Consider the following 21,928-nt stretch of genomic DNA (forward strand, 5'->3'; position numbering starts at 1 on the left):
CAAATGATAGAATACATATAATGGAATAAGAAATGTTCACTGTAGACTCCGAAATAAAGGCTATATGTAATGTAATGTAATGTAACCAGTAAATATTAGTGATTTTCTCAAATAAACTATATTGTATCTCCATCTCCGTCGCTCAATGAAAAGGCCAAGTAATATTGCTAAGGGTCTGTTTACACATTATTTGTTACTGAACACAAATGTATGAAATCGCGCTTAACACTAATCGATGTAAAACAGACCATAAGGCTAGTCTTGGCAACACTATACCTACATGAAATGTTTTTGGTGGTACAGTCGACTCTCGTTAATTCGAAACACAAGGGACTTTTAAAATATTACGAATTATCGAGAGTTTGAAATATCAAATAGTTCGAAATTTTTGAGAGAAAAATATGAAAGTTCGAATTATTGAGTAATAATCAATTATGATTTATTAACTGCTAATTTTATAACAATATCCAAAGGTTAGAGGTACATATTTACATGTACATACATACATACATAATGTGAATTAATTATTAGTCTTCGGGAAGAAGTCTATAATATTAGTTTGCTTCAAACAGCTTCAAAGCACATTGCTGAGACTGATCAATAACTTTTTTTTATCAGAAATACCTAGTGCCGGAAATTATTTTACAATAACAAATGCTCGTGCAACGATGAACTTGAACTTGTCTCAAAATGTAGGGTACTTACTTACACTTACCTCTGCAATCTGATAACTTTGAATTGTCGAGTGTTTGACGCCTATGAGTTCGAATTAACGCGTCGTTTTGTTACGTAGCGATGATTTTTTTGTTCGAATTACCAAGTGCTTAAAACTGTATTGAATTATTTCGAAATATAAAGAGATTTTATAGGGAACTCGTGATAACTTCGAATTATAGAGAGGTTCGAATTATCGCAGGTTTGAATTAACGAGAGTCGACTGTATATACTTTCATTGAAACTAAGAAATGACGAAACTAATTAGGTACAACTCACAATCTATAAGGCAGACGATGTTACCACAGTGTTACAATATCTGAGACATTTTGAAAATTGTGATTTTAAAAAAGATGTATAATGTAACGTAGGAATGTAGTTACTATTTAGTAATATTATTGTCTCCGGCAATGTAGGAGTCAATCACATCTATCACTACGAGGCCCGATTTATCAGACCCTGCCTCTTCCTTTCCTCATGACATTATATCTACTCTTTAATTTGTATTATTGCGTCCTTAGTTCGGTGCGGGTAAGGGTCCATTAACATTTTGTAATACTTTACCGTTGTAAGCTTCACCAGGCGTGGCTCACTCCGCGATTTCGTCGCTTTGCTACAGGTAGCTAAAAGTACATCCGTTCCACACCAATTTTGGTGCCTAGCCATAAGCCGCGCGTGGCGCTGTCGCCACCTAGCGGCCATATCTGTCCTGATCGTAACGGACGCCCTTTGTTAGAGAAGGAGTCTTCTGTACCTAGTACCATTATTTATTCTGTGGCTTCACTTTAAGATTGAAGGTATTAAAATTGAAATGGTAGTTGTCTTTAGCTTCTACTCTGCCGTAGACAATAATTATTAAAATTGCTTGTAAATTGTCCATCCAATATTAGCATAGATATCGCTGTTAAGGTTTTTAAAATGTATATTTTTCATAGATGTTTTGTATACAGTTGACTAAATCGAAAAGCTCTAATTTTACTAACCGACGTTGACCGTTTTAAATGAATTACTAATACCATCTATATATTATATATTTTGTTTTGCTAAAATTGTAAATTGTGTAGATATACGTATGACAAAAAGTGTAGATTTGTAGTATACCAATTATAAAAAAAAATGAAATTGCGTGCTATTAAAAAACAACAGAGTCAAGGGGGGAATTTTAAAAATGGCATTTTTATTAGCAAAACTTTATTCGATCGAGTAAGAAATTGTAGATATTATATTGTAGTATTTAATGAGGGTTTTCTTACATTCTAACATTTTTGGAAATAATATCTTAGAGTACTCTGAGTACTGAATGTCAGAAGGTCCTTAATGCGATAGGTATTCTTCCATTATTTCATGTGATAGGAGCTTTATTTGTGTACTTATAGCGTTTTTATTGACTAAGGCCTAAAAATATAGATTGATTAATAAATGCTCAATTAACAATTATCGTCTTATTATTTGTATGTTTTTCTTAGTCTGCCTTAGTCTCGAGGGAATTAACCTTTTCGACGCCGTGACAATCACAAAAGCTGTCACTCGGACGCCACGTCACCGAAATGTCAAAACTGAAATTGAACTTTATGCATATGCACGTAGGTCTATGTTGCTCGGTGGTCTGTGACCGATTAATCCGTCTTTGGCGTTGGACCTGCGGTGTGTATACAGGATGTTTCGTACATCGTTTGCCAAATTAAAATGGCAGATAGGTTGAGTCATTTGCTATCTTCCCAGGTCTAGAAATTTTTAATTCTGCGCACTTTTTTTTTCAGCTCTATGCCAGTTTTTCGTAAATTTCAAATTTTTACTTGAGCAGTAGTAAAAAAAACCAAGGCCAGTTTTTTTTCTAGGCATGAGTAGATAGCAAATGACTCGAGGGTCATTCCACCGTTTCGGGTGTTACACTTGAACTCTTAAAATAAGGTTTTATTCGATATTGTAACAGGAACTAGGAGGTTATAACTATTGATTCATCTACTACTTTGATAATATTTTCTTTTCCTGTCCACACATAATTAAAGTATAAGAGCAATAACGAGAGAATCACTAAAAAGTAGCTGTTTCGGGCGTTACAGGAATTGGCCTATACCTTCTGACCATCAGTACCAAAATGCATAATTTAGCGAATTTTGTCAAGTAACCTCCAGTTTTATTTATGTCAAGGCATAATAGTTAGTATAGTCTACTGAAACACTGAAGTAACACTTAGTATCACTTTTCAATTAATTTTAATAAAATAAATTACCTGTTTCGGGTGTTACTCATGGTTCGTTTCGGGTGTTACGAGTACGAAATTAAGACAGATTTATACGAAATTATGGCTCATTTTATTGAAATTATTGTCGTTTTAATAAATTCGATGAAAAACATAAGTAATAAATGCTGAATTATTATAAAATACATTAATCTTAACAATAAAAACTGTTTCTTGAAGATATCATAATTATTTTTCTTTCGATGCGAATATTACCGAAAATATTCACTTAATCAAAAAATGGTTGATGGTGACACCTATTCATTTTGAAAGATCTATCCAACGACACCCCACATCAAAGGATTAAAGTCGCAAAAAAATTAAAAATATTTTGTACAGGAGCAAACCTAAAAAAAAATTCTTTTTGTAGTTTTTGTGTTACTACTTTGTCGCCATGATTGATTTATGTATCCATGCCAAATTGCAGCTTTCTAGCACTAACCATCACGGAGAAAAGCCGGGGAATGACAGGCGGACGATCAACACGTTTCGGGTGTTACACAACTTCAAACTTTAAAACATACGACTAAAGCAGACGCTAAAACAACAACTATTACACATTTGCATAGGTTCACATCATAGCCTTTCTTTGGCAAAACATGTTTGGCTATAGTTAATTACGGGAAAAGTTACACATACTTTTATCTCTTTTTCGTTTCGGGTGTTACTTTGAGACCACAGTCTAGAATACTCTTCTAAAAACCGATTAATCCATGCTTTTTAATATTTTTAAAGACAAATTATAAAATTACGATATTTTACCTGAAATAACTGCGGGAAATTTGTAACAGTTTACAGTTACTTTCTTTTTAATTAGTCTTGCCAATATCGCTGTATAAAATTAGTTTTACGCCTATCATTTAAACGTTGTGATCAAGTACATGAAAAATATGTAAAAATTGATTTTTTTCCGGTTTTATTTTTCTGACATGAAGGTTTGGTATGTTTTCTATGGAAATAGGTTAGTGTTGACTTCTTAAACTATTTTTCATTTTTGAACCCTTGGTAGCGTTTATTATGGAATGACCCTCAACCTATCTGCCGTTTTAATTTGGCAAACGATGTACCAAACACCCTGTATATCGGTCATTGGCGTCCAAAAGGTTAAATGACGTAGGTAACCCTTAACCCTCAGGTGACAGTGGTATTTGACTCAATTATTTGGGCAGTCTTGTGAGCGAGAAAGAGAAAGGGATCGCGTCATAGGCACCATGCGTTAGGGAGGGACAGCCATTCACAATAGCACACAATCTTCACTACACCTTATAAAACAAAGTCCCCCGCCGCGTCCGTCTGTTGCATGTTCGCGATAAACTCACTGGATGGATTTTCATGCGGTCTTCACCTATCAATAGAGATTCTTGAGGAAGGTTTAGGTGTATAATTTGTTAACCCATGCGAAGCCGGGCCGGGTCGCTATATCTATAAAACAAACACGATATTTAATTAATTAATTAAATTTATTTGATAACAAATTTATTATTTAGTATGACATAAAAACTGAAAACAACTCATGCGTATAACAAAATAAAACCAATACTCTTATTCTAAACATAATTTTCAACTCAGAACAACAAGACGTTGTGTTCGATCCTCAGGTGGCGAGACCACGCTTCTAGATTTTGAAATACCTGTAAAAAACAAACCGGTTATATATGTATACGATAATTTTAAGTAATAGGGAATATTAGGCAAAGCTCTGCGTAGGTGGCACAACTGTGTTGCTTAACTTCAAACGCGGGTAAATCCATTCGGCCCTCAGCAAATGTATACCCTATTACCTTTTCTTAATACCAAAATCGCATAATCTGACAGATGGATTTACCCGAGTTTCAAGTTAAGCGACTCAACTAGCACAGTAAACAAACATCAATGTCACATCATGCGTCACTACGTCAATCACAGGGCCTACCGTGAAACACGACAATCGAAAGTTCGGTTTCTGCCTCTCTATCACTCTTGCATATTCGAGCGATAAAGAGGCAGATAACTAAATTTCGATTTTCGCGTTTACCGGTAGGCCCTTGTTAACAAACCGCCTTGATGCATCAATGTCATATTTTATTGTCTGTGAAAACTTGTCAAAAAAACAGTTTAAGGCACAGTATGTATAAGTTAGTCTATGAATTTACTAGAGTCGGTAGTGCTGCACTCTGGCGGCAGAACATTGCAGTAATATCCCCTATTGGCAGATTGGCACCTATTATACCGAGTATGAAACCCCAGCCTCAAAATAATGGTAGAAGAGCCGACCGCAAAATTTCCGCTCGAGTCTTAGAGGATATAACCAACGGAGACGCCATGTCTAAAATTGTCGGTACAAAATAGTCTGCCGTTTTTTGCGGGGGAGGGGCACATCAAATGTATAGGTACGTCATGTCAGATAAACGTCAGTCCATACATATGGTTGACATGTGGTTGACCATTGGCCGCCTTTTTTCGACAGAGGGGAACGCCTGTTAATGGCGGCTCCATTGTTAATTACTCCGAGGCTCGAGTCGCAGATCCACGCGGCGTCGAACCCGACCGCCTCCTCGGGCCCCGGCTCCGGTTGTCTATCTACCTTATCATCATCATATCACCCAAAAGACAACTGCTGGACTTGAGTCTCCTCAAAGAAGTGTAAATTTTGAGACAGTTACCTAATATGACTGTAAAGTAGGTCTCAAAATTCACTTTGAAAGATCAAGCAACCCAATAGTTATCAGAAATACTCACAATTTGTCACAACAACGTCTGCTCCAACTGTTTTCATACGTCTTTGGTACCAGGCCAGCATAAGTTATAAAGACACTCACACTCTCGCAGTACTGGCACGGGAACAGCACTAGCCCGTGCGTGGCGACATGCTCCCTGAACTCGCCGGCGTCCATGAACGCCATGCCGCACGAGTCGCAGGTCCACGCGGCGTCGAACCCGACCACCTCCTCGGGCTCCGGTTACGGTAGTCTATCTACCTTATCATCATCATATCACCCAAAAGACAACTGCTGGACTTGAGTCTCCTCTAAGAAATACATTTCGAGACAGTTACCTAAGTTTAATTTCTGTATTTCAAGTTCAAGTATAACAATGACTGTAAAGTATGTCTCAAAATTCACTTTAAAAGGTCAAGCAACCCAATTAGTTATCAGAAATACTCACAATTTGTCACAGAAACTGTCTGTCCAACTGTTAATACGTCTTTATAGTACCAGGCAACCATAAGTTATGTTATAAAGACACTCACACTCTCGCAGTACTGCCCACGGGAACAGCACCAGCCCGTGCGTGGCGACATGCTCCCTGAACTCGCCGGCGTCCATGAACGCCATGCCGCACGAGTCGCAGGTCCACGCGGCGTCGAACCCGGCCGCCTCCTCGGGCCCCGGCTCCGGTTGTCTATCTACCTTATCATCATCATATCACCCAAAAGACAACTGCTGGACTTGAGTCTCCTCTAAGAAGTACATTTTGAGACAGTTACCTAAGTTTAATTTCTGTTTCAAGTTCAAGTAAACGTGACTGTTAAGTAGGTCTCAAAATTCACTTTAAAAGGTCATTCAACCCAATTAGTTATCAAAAATACTTACAATTTGTCACAGAAACGTCTGCTCCAACTGTTTTCATACGTCTTTATAGTACCAGGCAACCATAAGTTATAAAGACACTCACACTCTCGCAGTACTGGCACGGGAACAGCACTAGCCCGTGCGTGGCGACATGCTCCCTGAACTCGCCGGCGTCCATGAACGCCATGCCGCACGAGTCGCAGGTCCACGCGGCGTCGAACCCGGCCGTCTCCTCGGGCTCCGGTTCCGGTTGTCTATCTACCTTATCATCATCATATCACCCAAAAGACAACTGCTGGACTTGAGTCTCCTCTAAGAAGTACATTTTGAGACAGTTACCTAAGTTTAATTTCTGTTTCAAGTTCAAGTAAACGTGACTGTTAAGTAGGTCTCAAAATTCACTTTAAAAGGTCATTCAACCCAATTAGTTATCAAAAATACTCACAATTTGTCACAGAAACGTCTGCTCCAACTGTTTTCATACGTCTTTATAGTACCAGGCAACCATAAGTTATAAAGACACTCACACTCTCGCAGTACTGGCACGGGAACAGCACCAGCCCGTGCGTGGCGACATGCTCCCTGAACTCGCCGGCGTCCATGAACGCCATGCCGCACGAGTCGCAGGTCCACGCGGCGTCGAACCCGGCCGTCTCCTCGGGCTCCGGTTCCGGTTGTCTATCTACCTTATCATCATCATATCACCCAAAAGACAACTGCTGGACTTGAGTCTCCTCAAAGAAGTGTAAATTTTGAGACAGTTACCTAATATGACTGTAAAGTAGGTCTCAAAATTCACTTTGAAAGATCAAGCAACCCAATAGTTATCAGAAATACTCACAATTTGTCACAACAACGTCTGCTCCAACTGTTTTCATACGTCTTTGGTACCAGGCCAGCATAAGTTATAAAGACACTCACACTCTCGCAGTACTGGCACGGGAACAGCACTAGCCCGTGCGTGGCGACATGCTCCCTGAACTCGCCGGCGTCCATGAACGCCATGCCGCACGAGTCGCAGATCCACGCGGCGTCGAACCCGGCCGCCTCCTCGGGCTCCGGCTCCGGATGTCTATCTACCTTATCATCATCATATCACCCAAAAGACGTCAACTGCTGGGCTTGAGTCACCTCTAAGAATTACATTTTGAGACAGTTACCTAAGTTTAATTTCTGTATTTCAAGTTCGAGTATAACATGACTGTAAAGTATGTCTCAAAATTCACTTTAAAAGGGCAAGCAACCCAATAGTTATCAGAAATACTCACAATTTGTCACAACAACGTCTGCTCCAACTGTTTTCATACGTCTTTGGTACCAGGCCAGCATAAGTTATAAAGACACTCACACTCTCGCAGTACTGACACGGGAACAGCACTAGCCCGTGCGTGGCGACATGCTCCCTGAACTCGCCGGCGTCCATGAACGCCATGCCGCACGAGTCGCAGGTCCACGCGGCGTCGAACCCGGCCGTCTCCTCGGGCTCCGGTTCCGGTTGTCTATCTACCTTATCATCATCATATCACCCAAAAGACAACTGCTGGACTTGAGTCTCCTCTAAGAAGTAAATTTTGAGACAGTTACCTAAGTTTAATTTCTGTTTCAAGTTCCAGTAAACGTGACTGTTAAGTAGGTCTCAAAATTCACTTTAAAAGGGCAAGCAACCCAATAGTTATCAGAAATACTCACAATTTGTCACAAAAACGTCTACTCCAACTGTTTTCATACGTCTTTGGTACCAGGCCAGCATAAGTTATAAAGACACTCACACTCTCGCAGTACTGGCACGGGAACAGCACTAGCCCGTGCGTGGCGACATGCTCCCTGAACTCGCCGGCGTCCATGAACGCCATGCCGTACGAGTCGCAGGTCCACGCGGCGTCGAACCCGGCCGTCTCCTCGGGCTCCGGTTCCGGTTGTCTATCTACCTTATCATCATCATATCACCCAAAAGACAACTGCTGGACTTGAGTCTCCTCTAAGAAGTAAATTTTGAGACAGTTACCTAAGTTTAATTTCTGTTTCAAGTTCCAGTAAACGTGACTGTTAAGTAGGTCTCAAAATTCACTTTAAAAGGGCAAGCAACCCAATAGTTATCAGAAATACTCACAATTTGTCACAAAAACGTCTACTCCAACTGTTTTCATACGTCTTTGGTACCAGGCCAGCATAAGTTATAAAGACACTCACACTCTCGCAGTACTGGCACGGGAACAGCACTAGCCCGTGCGTGGCGACATGCTCCCTGAACTCGCCGGCGTCCATGAACGCCATGCCGCACGAGTCGCAGGTCCACGCGGCGTCGAACCCGGCCGTCTCCTCGGGCTCCGGTTCCGGTTGTCTATCTACCTTATCATCATCATATCACCCAAAAGACTACTGCTGGACTTAAGTCTCCTCTAAGAAGTACATTTTGAGACAGTTACCTAAGTTTAATTTCTGTTTCAAGTTCAAGTAAACGTGACTGTTAAGTAGGTCTCAAAATTCACTTTAAAAGGTCATTCAACCCAATTAGTTATCAAACATACTCACAATTTGTCACAGAAACGTCTGCTCCAACTGTTTTCATACGTCTTTATAGTACCAGGCAACCATAAGTTATAAAGACACTCACACTCTCGCAGTACTGGCACGGGAACAGCACCAGCCCGTGCGTGGCGACATGCTCCCTGAACTCGCCGGCGTCCATGAACGCCATGCCGCACGAGGCGCAGATCCACGCGGCGTCGAACCCGGCCGACTCCTCGGGCCCCCGATCCGGATGTCTATCTACCTTATCATCATCATATCACCCAAAAGACGTCAACTGCTGGGCTTGAGTCTCCTCTAAGAAGTACATTTTGAGACAGTTACCTAAGTTTAATTTCTGTATTCAAGTTCAAGTAAACATGACTGTAAAGTAGGTCTCAAAATTCACTTTAACCTTTTCGACGCCGTGTCAAACACAAAAGCTGTCACTCGGACGCCACGTCACCGAAGTGTCAAAACTGAAATTGAACTTTATGCATTATGCACGTAGGTCTATGTTGCTCTGTGGTATGTGACCGATTAATCCTTCTTTGGCGTTGGACTTGCGGTGCGGATATATCGGTCATTGGCGTCCAAAAGGTTAAAAGGTCAAGCAACCCAATAGTTATCAGAAATACTCACAATTTGTCACAAAAACGCCCGTTCCGACTGTTTTCATACGTCTTTGGTACCAGGCCAGCATAAGTTATAAAGACACTCACACTCTCGCAGTACTGGCACGGGAACAGCACCAGCCCGTGCGTGGCGACATGCTCCCTGAACTCGCCGGCGTCCATGAACGCCATGCCGCACGAGTCGCAGATCCACGCGGCGTCGAACCCGGCCGCCTCCTCGGGCTCCGGTTCCGGGTCCGGCTCCGGCTGGAGGGTGGAGATGGTCTCCGTTTTGGGTTTCTTGGTTTCGCGGGGCTGGTAGTACGGGCAAGCTGGAAAGGGTTGAGTTAAAGCGTATCGCCATTTTTTCGCCAATCTGATTAAATTGCCCGATCGAATCAGGACGTGCGGACGGACGCAAACGCCATTTTGGCTCGCCGAATTCTACCGCCGAAATGAGGTGCGGACGCAAGAATACCAATTTGTGACGCCAGTATTTTCGTTCTGGGGCATTTTTTCAATTTAGAGGGCTCTAATACACCATAAATCTAAAATTGGAGATTGACGCCAATTTCATTTCTGATCAAATCGACCGATTTGATCAGTCCCGTCTGGATACCGCTTTATTTTTACACACTTACCAGTACCGCCCCCTAGTGTAATTTTCATTCGATGGCGTGACGTGACGTACGCGTTTGAAGTGTCATTTTATATGGAATTTCCGAGTTTCCAAAACGTCCCGCTTGGCGCGCTGTTCAAAATGCCATACAAAAATAGACATAACGCAAACGCGAACGCTCGTCACGCTATCGGATGAAATTTACACGAGGGGGGAAGGCATAGTGCCATGTATAATATTTTTCAACCTCAAAGGGTAGGATGACACCTGTCATTTCAACACAATATTGCGAGATGTGGCGTTCATTCATTCTTTTAAAATTATGCCTTCAGTCCAGTGGGACTATTTCGCCGGTATCGTCTTGGGTCGTCCCATTCGTTTTTCGTCAAGTTCTTAAATTAGTCCTATTCTGCTTTCGTCACGCATTCTACATTGAAAGCCACCGACGAATGTAGAATGGGTGACGAAAGCAGAATAGGACTAATTTAAGAACTTGACGAAAAACGAATGGGGCGACCCAAGACGTTACCATTTCGCCAGTATCAAGGTATTAGGAGCAAGGTAATACGACTAAACTTGTACGCCCAAGTAGCATGGAAGTGTCGGCAACATCAATATAGCAGCCAATTAAGAACTTAGAGTGATTTAAGGGACGTATAAGAGTGTCAGAAAAGATTTAAGCTGTATAAAAGGTACTTTACAGACATTATTAGGGCGAGCGAAGCGAGCCCTATCACTATTCGACAATCTATGCATTCTTGTGGTACACTTTACGGAAAAACTATCGCACTGTTAGGTTTGAGATTTAACATAGTAATTTATATTCATGTCTATATGTGTTATCAATCATAAAAATATCATTATATAAACATAAAAAATAAATAAAAGGGTAAATAATGTGTATTACTACTAACGCCATCTGTTGGACTAATGTTAGTTATTTCTTTTTCTAACAGATGGCGTTAGTAGTGACAAGGTTAAAGGTTGTTCCGTTAAAATGCGCTGGGTTTTTGTGGCTCAATATAATTGGGTATTTGACTACCTATACTAGTCAAATGAGTTTCTTTTTTCGAACTGTCAAAACGATTTGCTACTATGGAATTTATATGAAACACTAGCATGTGACGTCACAAGCAAATTATGTACCTACTCTTTATAGTTGTTATCGGGTTTTAAAATAGAAATTGTGACTAAAAATAACTGCTATCTACCTTTCTCTATTAAACTTCTGATGCTTTATTTCTTGCATGGTGTAAAATAATTTATCTTAAGTACAGTCAAATACATACCCTATTAGTAGGTAATCATAATTAATTATGGGTGAAATTTAATACGTGACTATATATTTTTTGATTGAATCGATAATCGTTTTTACTACTATGGCGGTTAAAATCACACGTGATTGATTTCGAAATTGCGGCAGTAATGCAGTTGGCAGTAATATCGCAGTCGGCAGCAGTATTGTAGCGCGCAAATGTCGAAATCAATATCGCTGCCAGGATTTTTTATATTTGCGGTACCTAGTAATGCAGTCGGCAGTAATATCGCTGTTGGCAGCAGTATTGCAGGGCGATAGTACTGCCTTACTGTTTCAAATGCCAAAATCGATGTCGCTGCCAGGGTTTTTGACATTTGCAGTAGTAATGCAGTCGGCAGTAATGTCGCAGTCGGCAGCAGTATTGTAGCGCGATATTACTGCCTTACTGTTTCAAAAGACAAAATCAATGTCACTGCCAGGGTTTATGACATTTGCGACAGTAATGTAGTCTGCAGTAATATTGCAAACGGTAGCAGTATTGCAGCGCGCAAATGACAGGCGCTGCCAGGATTTTTGATATTTGCGGTAGTAATGCAGTCGGCAGTAATATCGCTGTTGGCAGCAGTATTGCAGGGCGATAGTACTGCCTTACTGTTTCAAATGCCAAAATCGATGTCGCTGCCAGGGTTTTTGACATTTGCGGTAGTAATGCAGTCGACAGTAATATCGCAGTCGGCAGCAGTATTGCATCGCGATATTACTGCCTTACTGTTTCAGAAGACAGAATCGATGTCACTGCCAGGGTTTATGACATTTGCGACAGTAATGTAGTCTGCAGTAATATTGCAATCGGCAGCAGTATTGCAGCGCGACATTACTACCTTACATTTAACGATGACGAAAATTGATGTCGCTGCCAGTATTATTGACATTTGCAGTAATATAGTCGGCACTAATATCGCAGTCGGCAGCAGTATTACAGCGTGATATTACTGCCTTATCGTTTCAAATGTCAAAATCGATGTCGCTTTCCACTCTGGGCGACCGGCTAAAGCAAGACAGAGGCAGAGGGCCCTTTTTATCCACCCTTCTATCGGGTGGCAGAACTTCCCACTTCCCAGGAGCCGTGGGAATGTTTCTTCCCAACAGCTCTCCACAAGCTGCCCTGCGTTGACTGATTGTACTGGTCCATCAGCACGCGATGGGGTTGTCACATCGCTACGCCCATATTCATGTCTACCGGTCAAGAAGCTATAGGTGCTCCGGACATTTGTGAGGCTTGCTCGAAGTTAAACTATTAAATATAAGTACCTATTGATATAATATAATACAAACACTCTTGATATAATATAATACAAAATGATTTGGGGTATTAATTATTTATAGAAGCCCTTATATCATATCATATCATTTTTAGAGTTCCGTACCTCAAAAGGAAAAATACGGAACCCTTATAGGATCACTTTTGTTGTCCGTCCGTCTGTCTACTAAAAGACCTTTTATCTCGGGAACGCGTGGATGTATCGAGTTGAAATTAAAAGCATAACTTAGGTCCTAAAAGCTGTGAAAAATTTAAACTTCTAAGAGTTGTAAGTGATCGGAAAAAAAAACACGGCCGTTTATGCCGCAAAAAAATTATATTTCGAAACTCTCAAAGGAATCAAAATGTACCTATAAAGGGGCCCACTGACTGACTTCGCCGGACGATATCAGCCGGTCAGTTAAACGCAAAATTTGACAGTTCCGAACAACTGACAGGTTGATATCGTCCGGCGAACTGGTAATCTGTGGGCCCCCTTAAGTATGGTAATTCCCGTTGATCTAGAATTTCTAGAACTATGAAATTTGGCAAGTAATATCGTCACTACAAGTACTGGGAAAATATTTGAAAGCTATTTTTTTTGTAAATAAATTAATAAATACGTTAAATTTGTACGGGACCCTCGGCGGGCGAGTCCGACTCGCACTTGTCCGGTTTTTTAAGATGAATCTCTTATTAAAAACTACCTTAGTAATTATAACTATATAGGTAGAAAAATTCCGCGAGCCCTTACAAAGCTCTGCTTTTTGCTAGTACAGCTCAAGCTGTATAAAATCATTATAAAGGATTCTGCGGAAGCATGGGGTGCTTTATCAGAATATAAAAAATCTACTATAAAACTAAAAGAGTTGTGAGAGACTACAAGCTAATTCTATCGTAAAAGCTGTATACAGGCTGTATTGTAGTAACACTTGGCACTTTTAGCTGTACAAAAGTATCTGTCAACTCCGTTTTAAAACATTAAGTGTTGTGAAACACTACAAGCTAATTTTATCGTAAAAGCTGTATACAGGCTGTATTGTAGTATCACTTGGCACTTGTAGCTGTACAAATGTATCTGTCAACCCCGTTTTAAAGCTATTTCTTATGGCGTAATCTTACTCTCCTATAAGAATAGTAGTTGTATAACTTCTGTCTGTAAGGGTATTATAAAACCAAATGAATAAATGGCAGCTATAGTACAGCTTTTTACTGTATTACTGATAGAGTCGCTTATAACAATATTTTGGCGTAATTTTACACTCGTATAAGTATAGTAGTGTAATGATTTCTAAAAATAAGTGTATTATAAAACTAAAGGAATATATGACAGTTACAGTACAGGTTTTTTATTTGTTATACGGATCTCTAAAGACAATTATAACTTATGTACGGAGAACCGAAATACAGCCAAACGAATACAAATATTCTATTATAAAGCTGTTTTAATTACAAAAGCTGTAAAAGACACTCCATTTATTACACAGCCAATGTGACGTTTAGCGTCGCATGAAGTAGGTAGATTGCAAAATGAGACGAAAGAAAACTAACCAGAGTAAATTTTACGAAATATAATTTTAAAAAAATAAGAAAAACTAAAGGAAAGACAAGGTCGTGGATCTTTTCTGAGCTGGCAATTAACAGTGGTGAAACGAGTCCTTGATAGGGGTCACTTCCCTGCACTACGTCGCAGAACGTTGAACTTGGAGGTGGCCGTCTTCAAAAAAGGGATTCCGGATCCAGCACGGGAACCTTCCGGAACGAAGCGGAGCATGCGAATTCAGATTGGTAGGTTCCGACTCCAACCCCAGACTTTACTAAGATTATAATGCTCTCCAACTATCCTGTGGGCTGTTTAAAAATTGTCGCCATTTTACAATAAGAAAAAAACGTATTTGTAAATATAATTAAAGAAATACTTGCAAATATTTAGCAGACTAACGCCGTGTTATGATTACCAGCTAAAATAAATTGTTTAGTCTTAGAATTAATATTTATAAATATTTTTGATACTCTAACCTTAAAAACAAACAGTAACTTTACCGATTTTTGATATTTTCCATATGGTTTCTCAGATTGGTAGGTTCCGACTCCAACCCCAGACTTTACTAAGATTATAATGCTCTCCAACTATCCTGTGGGCTGTTTAAAAATTGTCGCCATTTTACAATAAGAAAAAAACGTATTTGTAAATATAATTAAAGAAATACTTGCAAATATTTAGCAGACTAACGCCGTGTTATGATTACCAGCTAAAATAAATTGTTTAGTCTTAGAATTAATATTTATAAATATTTTTGATACTCTAACCTTAAAAACAAACAGTAACTTTACCGATTTTTGATATTTTCCATATGGTTTCTCTTTGTTATTTTGCAGGCGCGTAAATATTTTGCCAGAAAAGATACACAGGTTCACAATAAATAATAATCCGCACTTACCAATAATGTAATATTCCATTCAAGTCCTGTATAATATTTACTTTTACTTTTACCATCCACTATAACACTTTATTGTCGCCATTACTATATTACGAATGAACAAGATTAAGACATTTTAGTTTCTTAAATGATTATTATTCTCTTGTAATTCTTTCTTATAACTCATTTAAAACTTATATTCTTATATCGTACTTATACGAGATTATCTGTAGTGTTAAGGTTTCCTGTTACACCGAAATATAGCTGTAATGCAGCTATTATGCAGCTTATGTATTGCTTATACAGCTACTGTACAGCTCTAATAACGCCAAAGGCTGTATAATTTGGGCCCTTTTATTACTTATAAGGGCTGTATAAGCGCTTATACAGCCTTTGTACAGCCTAACTGTACAGCTTATAGTATACAAATAAACTTTAATACAGCTTATATACAGCTTGCAATGCTACTTGTACGGTTAATACAAGACAGTGTACGGTGATTTTATTAGCTCCTGTAAAGCGATAGCTGGACTTTACAAGTAGCACGTGGACCGGCCGTTGACTCCAAAATGGTGGTTAAACACGCTTCAAGGTTAATTCTCCATTCACTGCACACTACCACATTAGTTTACTGTATAATAAGCTATCGATATTACACTTTAAACAATATTAATGAGCAAAAAATAAAGGAATTAATCACGTGGCTATCAAGATGGCGCTCGAACCGGAAGTCCTATTTGACGTTTATAGGTTATAAATTGTATGGAGATGACAGGTGTCGTCCTACCCTTCAAGTTTGAAAATAATTATAGTGTACAACTTGTATGTAAGTATGTGTGTGTGTGTGTGTGTGTGTAACTCACGGCCATGGCCGACGTGTGTCTTGTGGAAGGTGACGAGCACGCCCTCGGTGGTTTCAGTCACGATCATGTGCGCGGGGCACGCCTTGCCCGTCTTGTAGATTTGCCGCTCCGGCGCCGGACGCTTGCCTTTACCCTGTAACCAAGTGTTTTCAAAGTTGGAGGAACGCCTTTCAGGCGCCTATAGTCTGTATCTTTAGGTATTTAAATAAAAGTAAACAAAATCTACCCTCAAATGGGTCCTTAAGCATGTGAAGGGTAGATGAAAACATATTACACGATCAAATAATGTAGGTTAAAGTCAGGTCGTTTCAGTGACGGATCCAGGCGGTTTTGTATTTGGTTGGTTAGCCAATAAATGTTATAACTACCCGAAAATGTACTAATTATTTGTTTACTTTTATTTAAATACCTAATGATACAGAGTATAGAAGATGTTGATGTCAACTTTAGCCAGTCTTCTCCGAGACCACGGGGGCAACGCCGTCCTCGAAACGTCGGAGGTAAATTTAAAACTTAACTACGCGATCAAGTCCCGTCGTTGTGAATATAATAACGAGTAAAAATCGGAATTTTTCAATCTGAAGTATGTAAGTAAGTAATCGGAAGTTTTTGCAAAATGACGGACCCAGCTAACTCTGCGCAGACTTTTGTGGCGTTTATTGTTGAAATGAGCAGCGTCGTTTATTGTGGCGTCGCTGCTCGTTTCAACATTTATTTTGCTCCCTTTTTTTTCTTTGGTTTTTACAAAATGGCCCAGTGGGTATTCGCCGAATCTACAGTGCTAACTATGTAAACAAAAGTCACTAGTTAATTCATCATTCGGCGACAATTTCAATATGGCGGTTTGTTTACATAGTTAGCAAGTTCCATAGAATGACAGATTACATAATAACGCTCTGTGATTGAAAATGTTTTTTTTTTCTTATTTGAGTAAATTAAAAAGTTATTTACCTGACATACATAGACTCCGGATTGGCTGCACATATAATGCGACCGCACGCCCTCTATCGTCTGTTTGCTGGCGGTTGTTTTGCGGAAACGGTACTTGGTCTCCTCTTGAATGGCACTTTTGAATAACATGAACTCTGGAAAGGGTTGTAGGATAGAGCAAACCATTTAATATAGTAATAAAAAACATAATACAAGGCGTAAATAATACATAGGTAGGGTAGAAAAGGGGTTTCAGTCGATGTGTGGAAGGGCACCACCGTCGTCGAACCCAAGCCACTTGGCAGTGGACTTAAAGAGTTGTAGGATTAGTAAAAAATTTAATGACATCATAATAATTTATTAGATTGGTAGGAGCCAGTTGGCGAGTGACCTTAACTGCATTTCATTACATAGTATTTGGGAAGATGTATAATGAAGCCCCGTCAATGACAGCTGCCGCTCCGTAGGTGAATTGCGAAACATGTATACTTAAATACAGTAATTACTAGATATTTACTTGACTAGTTACGTAATGCTTGAGATACTGCGATGAAATTTACTTACCTACCTTTTTCAGTGTACAAGTTAGTTATAAGTCTTTTTTTTTTCTTTCTTTCTGTGTATGTATTGTATAACTGTGTACTTATACTGAAATAAATGATATTCTATTCTAAAAAATTAAATTTCTCATGGCTTCTTTGTTTATTTTGTTCTGGCACTAGTTAGGGTTCCGTATACCCAAAGGGTAAAAACGGGACCCTTTTACTAAGACTTCTTGTCTGTCTGTAACCAGGCTGTATCTCATGAACCGTGATAGCAAGACAGTTGAAATTTTCACAGATGATGTATTTCTGTTGCCGCTATAGCAACAAATAAGTACTAAAAAGTACGGAACCCTCGGTGCGCGAGTCCGACTCGCACTTGTCCGGTTTTTTTATTATCTGCTTAGGGTCACTTGCACCATCTTACTAACCCGGGGTTAAGCGGTTAAACCCAGTGTCAAATTGTACTGGTAACCATGGTAACTCCAAGCAAGCTGGCATGGCATGGCATGGTAGCTGGTAACATGGTGCAAGTGGCCCTTAGAGTACTTACCGTCCATGGAGTGTAGATGTAGCCTCTCCACGTGTTCTCTCACTCGGTGCTCGGTGAGTAGGTGTCGGCTGAACTGAGCGCCGTAGCTCACTCGGTTCGGACATAGAGGGCATAGGAAGGCTTTGCGTTTTTCCACCTGTATCAATTAAAAGTCCGATTTTATCAAACGGTTCATTTGTAGCCACTTTGCACTTTGTGGCTGCACTTTTACCGAATACAATGATAGTTTTGTGAGCATAGACGAAACAATACATGTACAAAGTCTCGTACTCGTAAGATAGTTCCAAATATTGTATCCCAGTAAATATTAGGGCGTTATGTCACCGTAATTTATTTGGACACATTTTTGGTTACATCTTGATAATATTTTTGGTCGTCTAGTAGAGATCCCTGACTACTGCTTCGTCAGAAATGTGCCCAAAAAGAAATTAAGACAATTAAGCACTTTAATTTTGGAGGCCTATAACCTATCCTACTCGTAGTTATAATATCATTGAATTTAAGAGTCAGAGTGACCAACCTCGTAGCCATTCACCAAGTAAGCGTATATAAGCATCTGTGGCTTATTCAGGATCTGCTTCTGCCTGAAGTCGCGATCGCAGATGTGGCATTTCTTGGGAGTCTGATCGATGAGTTTTATATATTACCTACATCTCACTCTAAACTGATAGCTGCCTCCTGCTCTTACCTCGTAGCCATGCACCTTCCGCAGATGCTTATTCAGGATCTGCTTCTGGCTTAAGTCGCGATCGCAGATGTGGCATTTCTTGGGGAATGTTGCTGAGTTTTAGGTATTACATCTCACTCTAACAGATAGCTGCCTCCCGCTCTTACCTCGTAGCCATGCACCTTCCACAGATGCTTATTCAGGATCTGCTTCTGCCTGAAGTCGCGATCGCAGATGTGGCATTTCTTGGGAGTCTGATCGATGGGTTTTATATATTACCTACATCTCACTCTAGACAGATAGCTGCCTCCTGCTCTTACCTCGTAGCCATGCACCTTCCACAGATGCTTATTCAGGATCTGCTTCTGCCTGAAGTCGCGATCGCAGATGTGGCATTTCTTGGGAGTCTGATCGCTGAGTTTTATGTATTACGTCTCACTCTAACAGATAGCTGCCTCCCGCTCTTACCTCGTAGCCATGCACCTTCCACAGATGCTTCAAATAACAGGAGAGATCTTGTTATGTTGTTTCGAGCAGTAGCAGGGAGTATGTATTGAAACACCTTATGTGTGATAATATAAGAACGTATATTCTCTAAATGCCTGCCTATATATACACGTTAGGTTGCGCTGACACAAGCAATACGCGTTTATGTCGCAGTAAACCAAAGCGTTACTGCTAAACACTAAAAGTGGACAATCGCCATATTACACCTCCCCCGAAAGTTCCTCTCACCGCCGGGGTGGCAGAAGAAAAAATTTAAACGCATGTTACTTGTTTACAATTTTTTCTGAAATCAATAAAAAAAAATGTTAATAAATTATATAGGTATAATGCAAACAATCTTTATTTAGCTTGACTTTATGTGTCGTATTAATGTCGTAGTCCTTGTAAAAAAATATCGTTATCTTTTAATAAGAAAATATTATCTTCACTTAAAATGTTGTCATCTCTCAAACGTTAAAATATTAATTTACTTCCTTTTCTCATAAAATATAAATCTCGTTCTTTAAAAACATTTACCTACTCTTCATCTTTAAAACATTTACTATTCAACTTTAAAACATTTAAAAACATTTGGTATTTGACTTTAAAATATTCACTCTCGCTGTTTATAGTTACGGTACCCTATAAATCTCGTAATAAAAATAACTAATGCCGTATTAAGACGGAGTCCTAAGCTCCTAACATAATTAATGGGAATGGTTACCCAGGGCATGGTCACCCTATAATCAATACATCATGGGCTACGCTCCCGGGCGTACCCGAACTTTATAACTACACGCGGGATTGGCTACCCGAGGGCATGGTCACCCTAAAACACAATAATAGCGGCATATCAGGCGAGGCTGTACGGCTCTGCCTGTACCTAGAGACACAAATACATTAAGACTTAAAAGTCTCCTACAACTTTCACGGAGGATACTGTATATCACACTATGATCAAGAAGGACTAGTGCTCTAGCTATAAGGTCACATTGTACGAATGTGCCTATTAAACTCCTTAAAACTTCTCAAACTTGTACCGTACTGTAAGGTTTTTTTATAAAATAAACACTTATTTAACTTCCAAAATTAAAAAAAAAAAATTTAATAAATCAAACTTTCGCTGTATATCAGGTGATCAGTCCGACACGTAGCTAAAGTATTAATCATTACTCAAAAACAATTAAATAATTTTATTGAATTGAGTTGTTTATTACTTAATCGTTATGCGATGTATCAAATTTCATTCATCGCTTATTAAAATATTCTAACTCGCGGCAAAGTCTCGCGGCCTAGTTAAGTTTTCTGTCGACGTGCGCACAACGTGTGGCACGCGCTGCAAAGTGCAACATACATAATTGAGGACACTATTCGACACTTTTAATTTTTATATTATATTATGACTTCTTATGAAAATTATTTATGCTCGAAACGAAATTGAGTTTAGCGACAACCTTTAATAATTATGAATGATTTAAATATGACTGCTACTGAATTGGAAAAAAATGCTGGCTTTTAGAGAAAATTAAATAAAATACTAAATTACACGTAGGATTTACATCCTATTGCTGCGTGGCTGGCCGTCCTCGGCTTCGTCTTCGTCCGGTCCGGTGCGAGTTCGCGACCGGCATTCTTGGCAGCTGTTGGCGCGGCCTGGCGAGCTGGCACCTCCACGTGGCACTCGCTTGACGCTTCATATGGCTGGCTGGCTCTGCTTCCGATGATTATGGTGGGCCGGGATTACCCTGGACACCTCTTGGTTTGCGAGCCGGGAAACCCTGGACAACGCTCTTCGATCTTCGCTCTTCTTGATTTCTCTTCTTAACTTGGTTTCCGTTTTTTGATGTTGGGTGGTTCTTCTTTTTTCTTGGTTCTTAATGGTGGTTGGTTCTGACTGCGTGGATTCTTGCGTTGAAAGTGTGATTGGTTATCTGGGTTGTAGTCTTGGTAGATTCTTTCTTCTTTCTTCTTTCTTGAGTATTAGTTCGTTGGTTCGCTGGTCTGGGTCGCCATCAAATAACAAGATATAGTACTTGTTGTTTATGGTTTCGAGCGGGTGATGGGAGTAGAAGTCAAACACCTTATGTGTGATAGTATAAGAACGTATATTCTCTAAATGCCTGCCTATATATACACGTTAGGTTGCGCTGACACAAGCAATACGCGTTTATGTCGCAGTAAACCAAAGCGTTACTGCTAAACACTAAAAGTGGACAATCGCCATATTACATGCTTATTCAGGATCTGCTTCTGGCTGAAGTCGCGATCGCAGATGTGGCATTTTCTTGCGTTCGCGAGGCGTGTACTTAGGTGTTTGGTGGTTGCTCAGTTTTATTATGTCTCACTCTAACAGGTAGCCGCCTCCCACTCTTACCTCGTAGCCATGCACCTTCCACAGATGCTTATTCAGGATCTGCTTCTGACTGAAGTCGCTATCGCAGATGTGGCATTTCTTGGGGAATGTTGCTGAGTTTTAGGTATTACATCTCACTCTAACAGATAGCTGCCTCCCGCTCTTACCTCGTAGCCATGCACCTTCCACAGATGCTTATTCAAGATCTGCTTCTGACTGAAGTCGCGATCGCAGATGTGGCATTTTCTTGCGTTCGCGAGGCGTGTACTTAGGTGTTTGGTCGTTGCTCAGTTTTATTACGTCTCACT

General features: G+C 39.9%; 1 protein-coding gene and 1 long non-coding RNA gene across 2 annotated transcripts in view; one reads left to right on the forward strand and one right to left on the reverse strand.

Moving 5' to 3' along the window:
• Window positions 1-87: 87 nt before the first annotated feature.
• Window positions 88-2,148, forward strand: LOC134803524 (uncharacterized). Its single transcript, XR_010145999.1, has 2 exons — window positions 88-820; window positions 861-2,148. It is a non-coding gene; the product is annotated as an uncharacterized LOC134803524 (long non-coding RNA).
• A 2,294-nt stretch (window positions 2,149-4,442) lies between these two features.
• LOC134803133 (zinc finger protein 26-like) overlaps window positions 4,443-21,928 on the reverse strand; it is a 28,692-nt gene continuing 11,206 nt past the window's right edge. Inside the window, exons 8-12 of the mRNA XM_063775841.1 lie at window positions 18,115-18,250; window positions 17,041-17,174; window positions 16,090-16,222; window positions 9,738-9,961; window positions 4,443-4,587 (exon numbers count right to left, since the gene is read on the reverse strand). Coding sequence (XP_063631911.1) covers window positions 4,522-4,587; window positions 9,738-9,961; window positions 16,090-16,222; window positions 17,041-17,174; window positions 18,115-18,250 — 693 coding nt within the window. The 3' untranslated portion in view covers window positions 4,443-4,521. The remainder of the gene's footprint in view (window positions 4,588-9,737; window positions 9,962-16,089; window positions 16,223-17,040; window positions 17,175-18,114; window positions 18,251-21,928) is intronic.

This window comes from Cydia splendana, chromosome 26 (genome assembly GCF_910591565.1).
Source record: "Cydia splendana chromosome 26, ilCydSple1.2, whole genome shotgun sequence".
In the NCBI taxonomy this organism is placed as follows: domain Eukaryota; kingdom Metazoa; phylum Arthropoda; class Insecta; order Lepidoptera; family Tortricidae; genus Cydia; species Cydia splendana.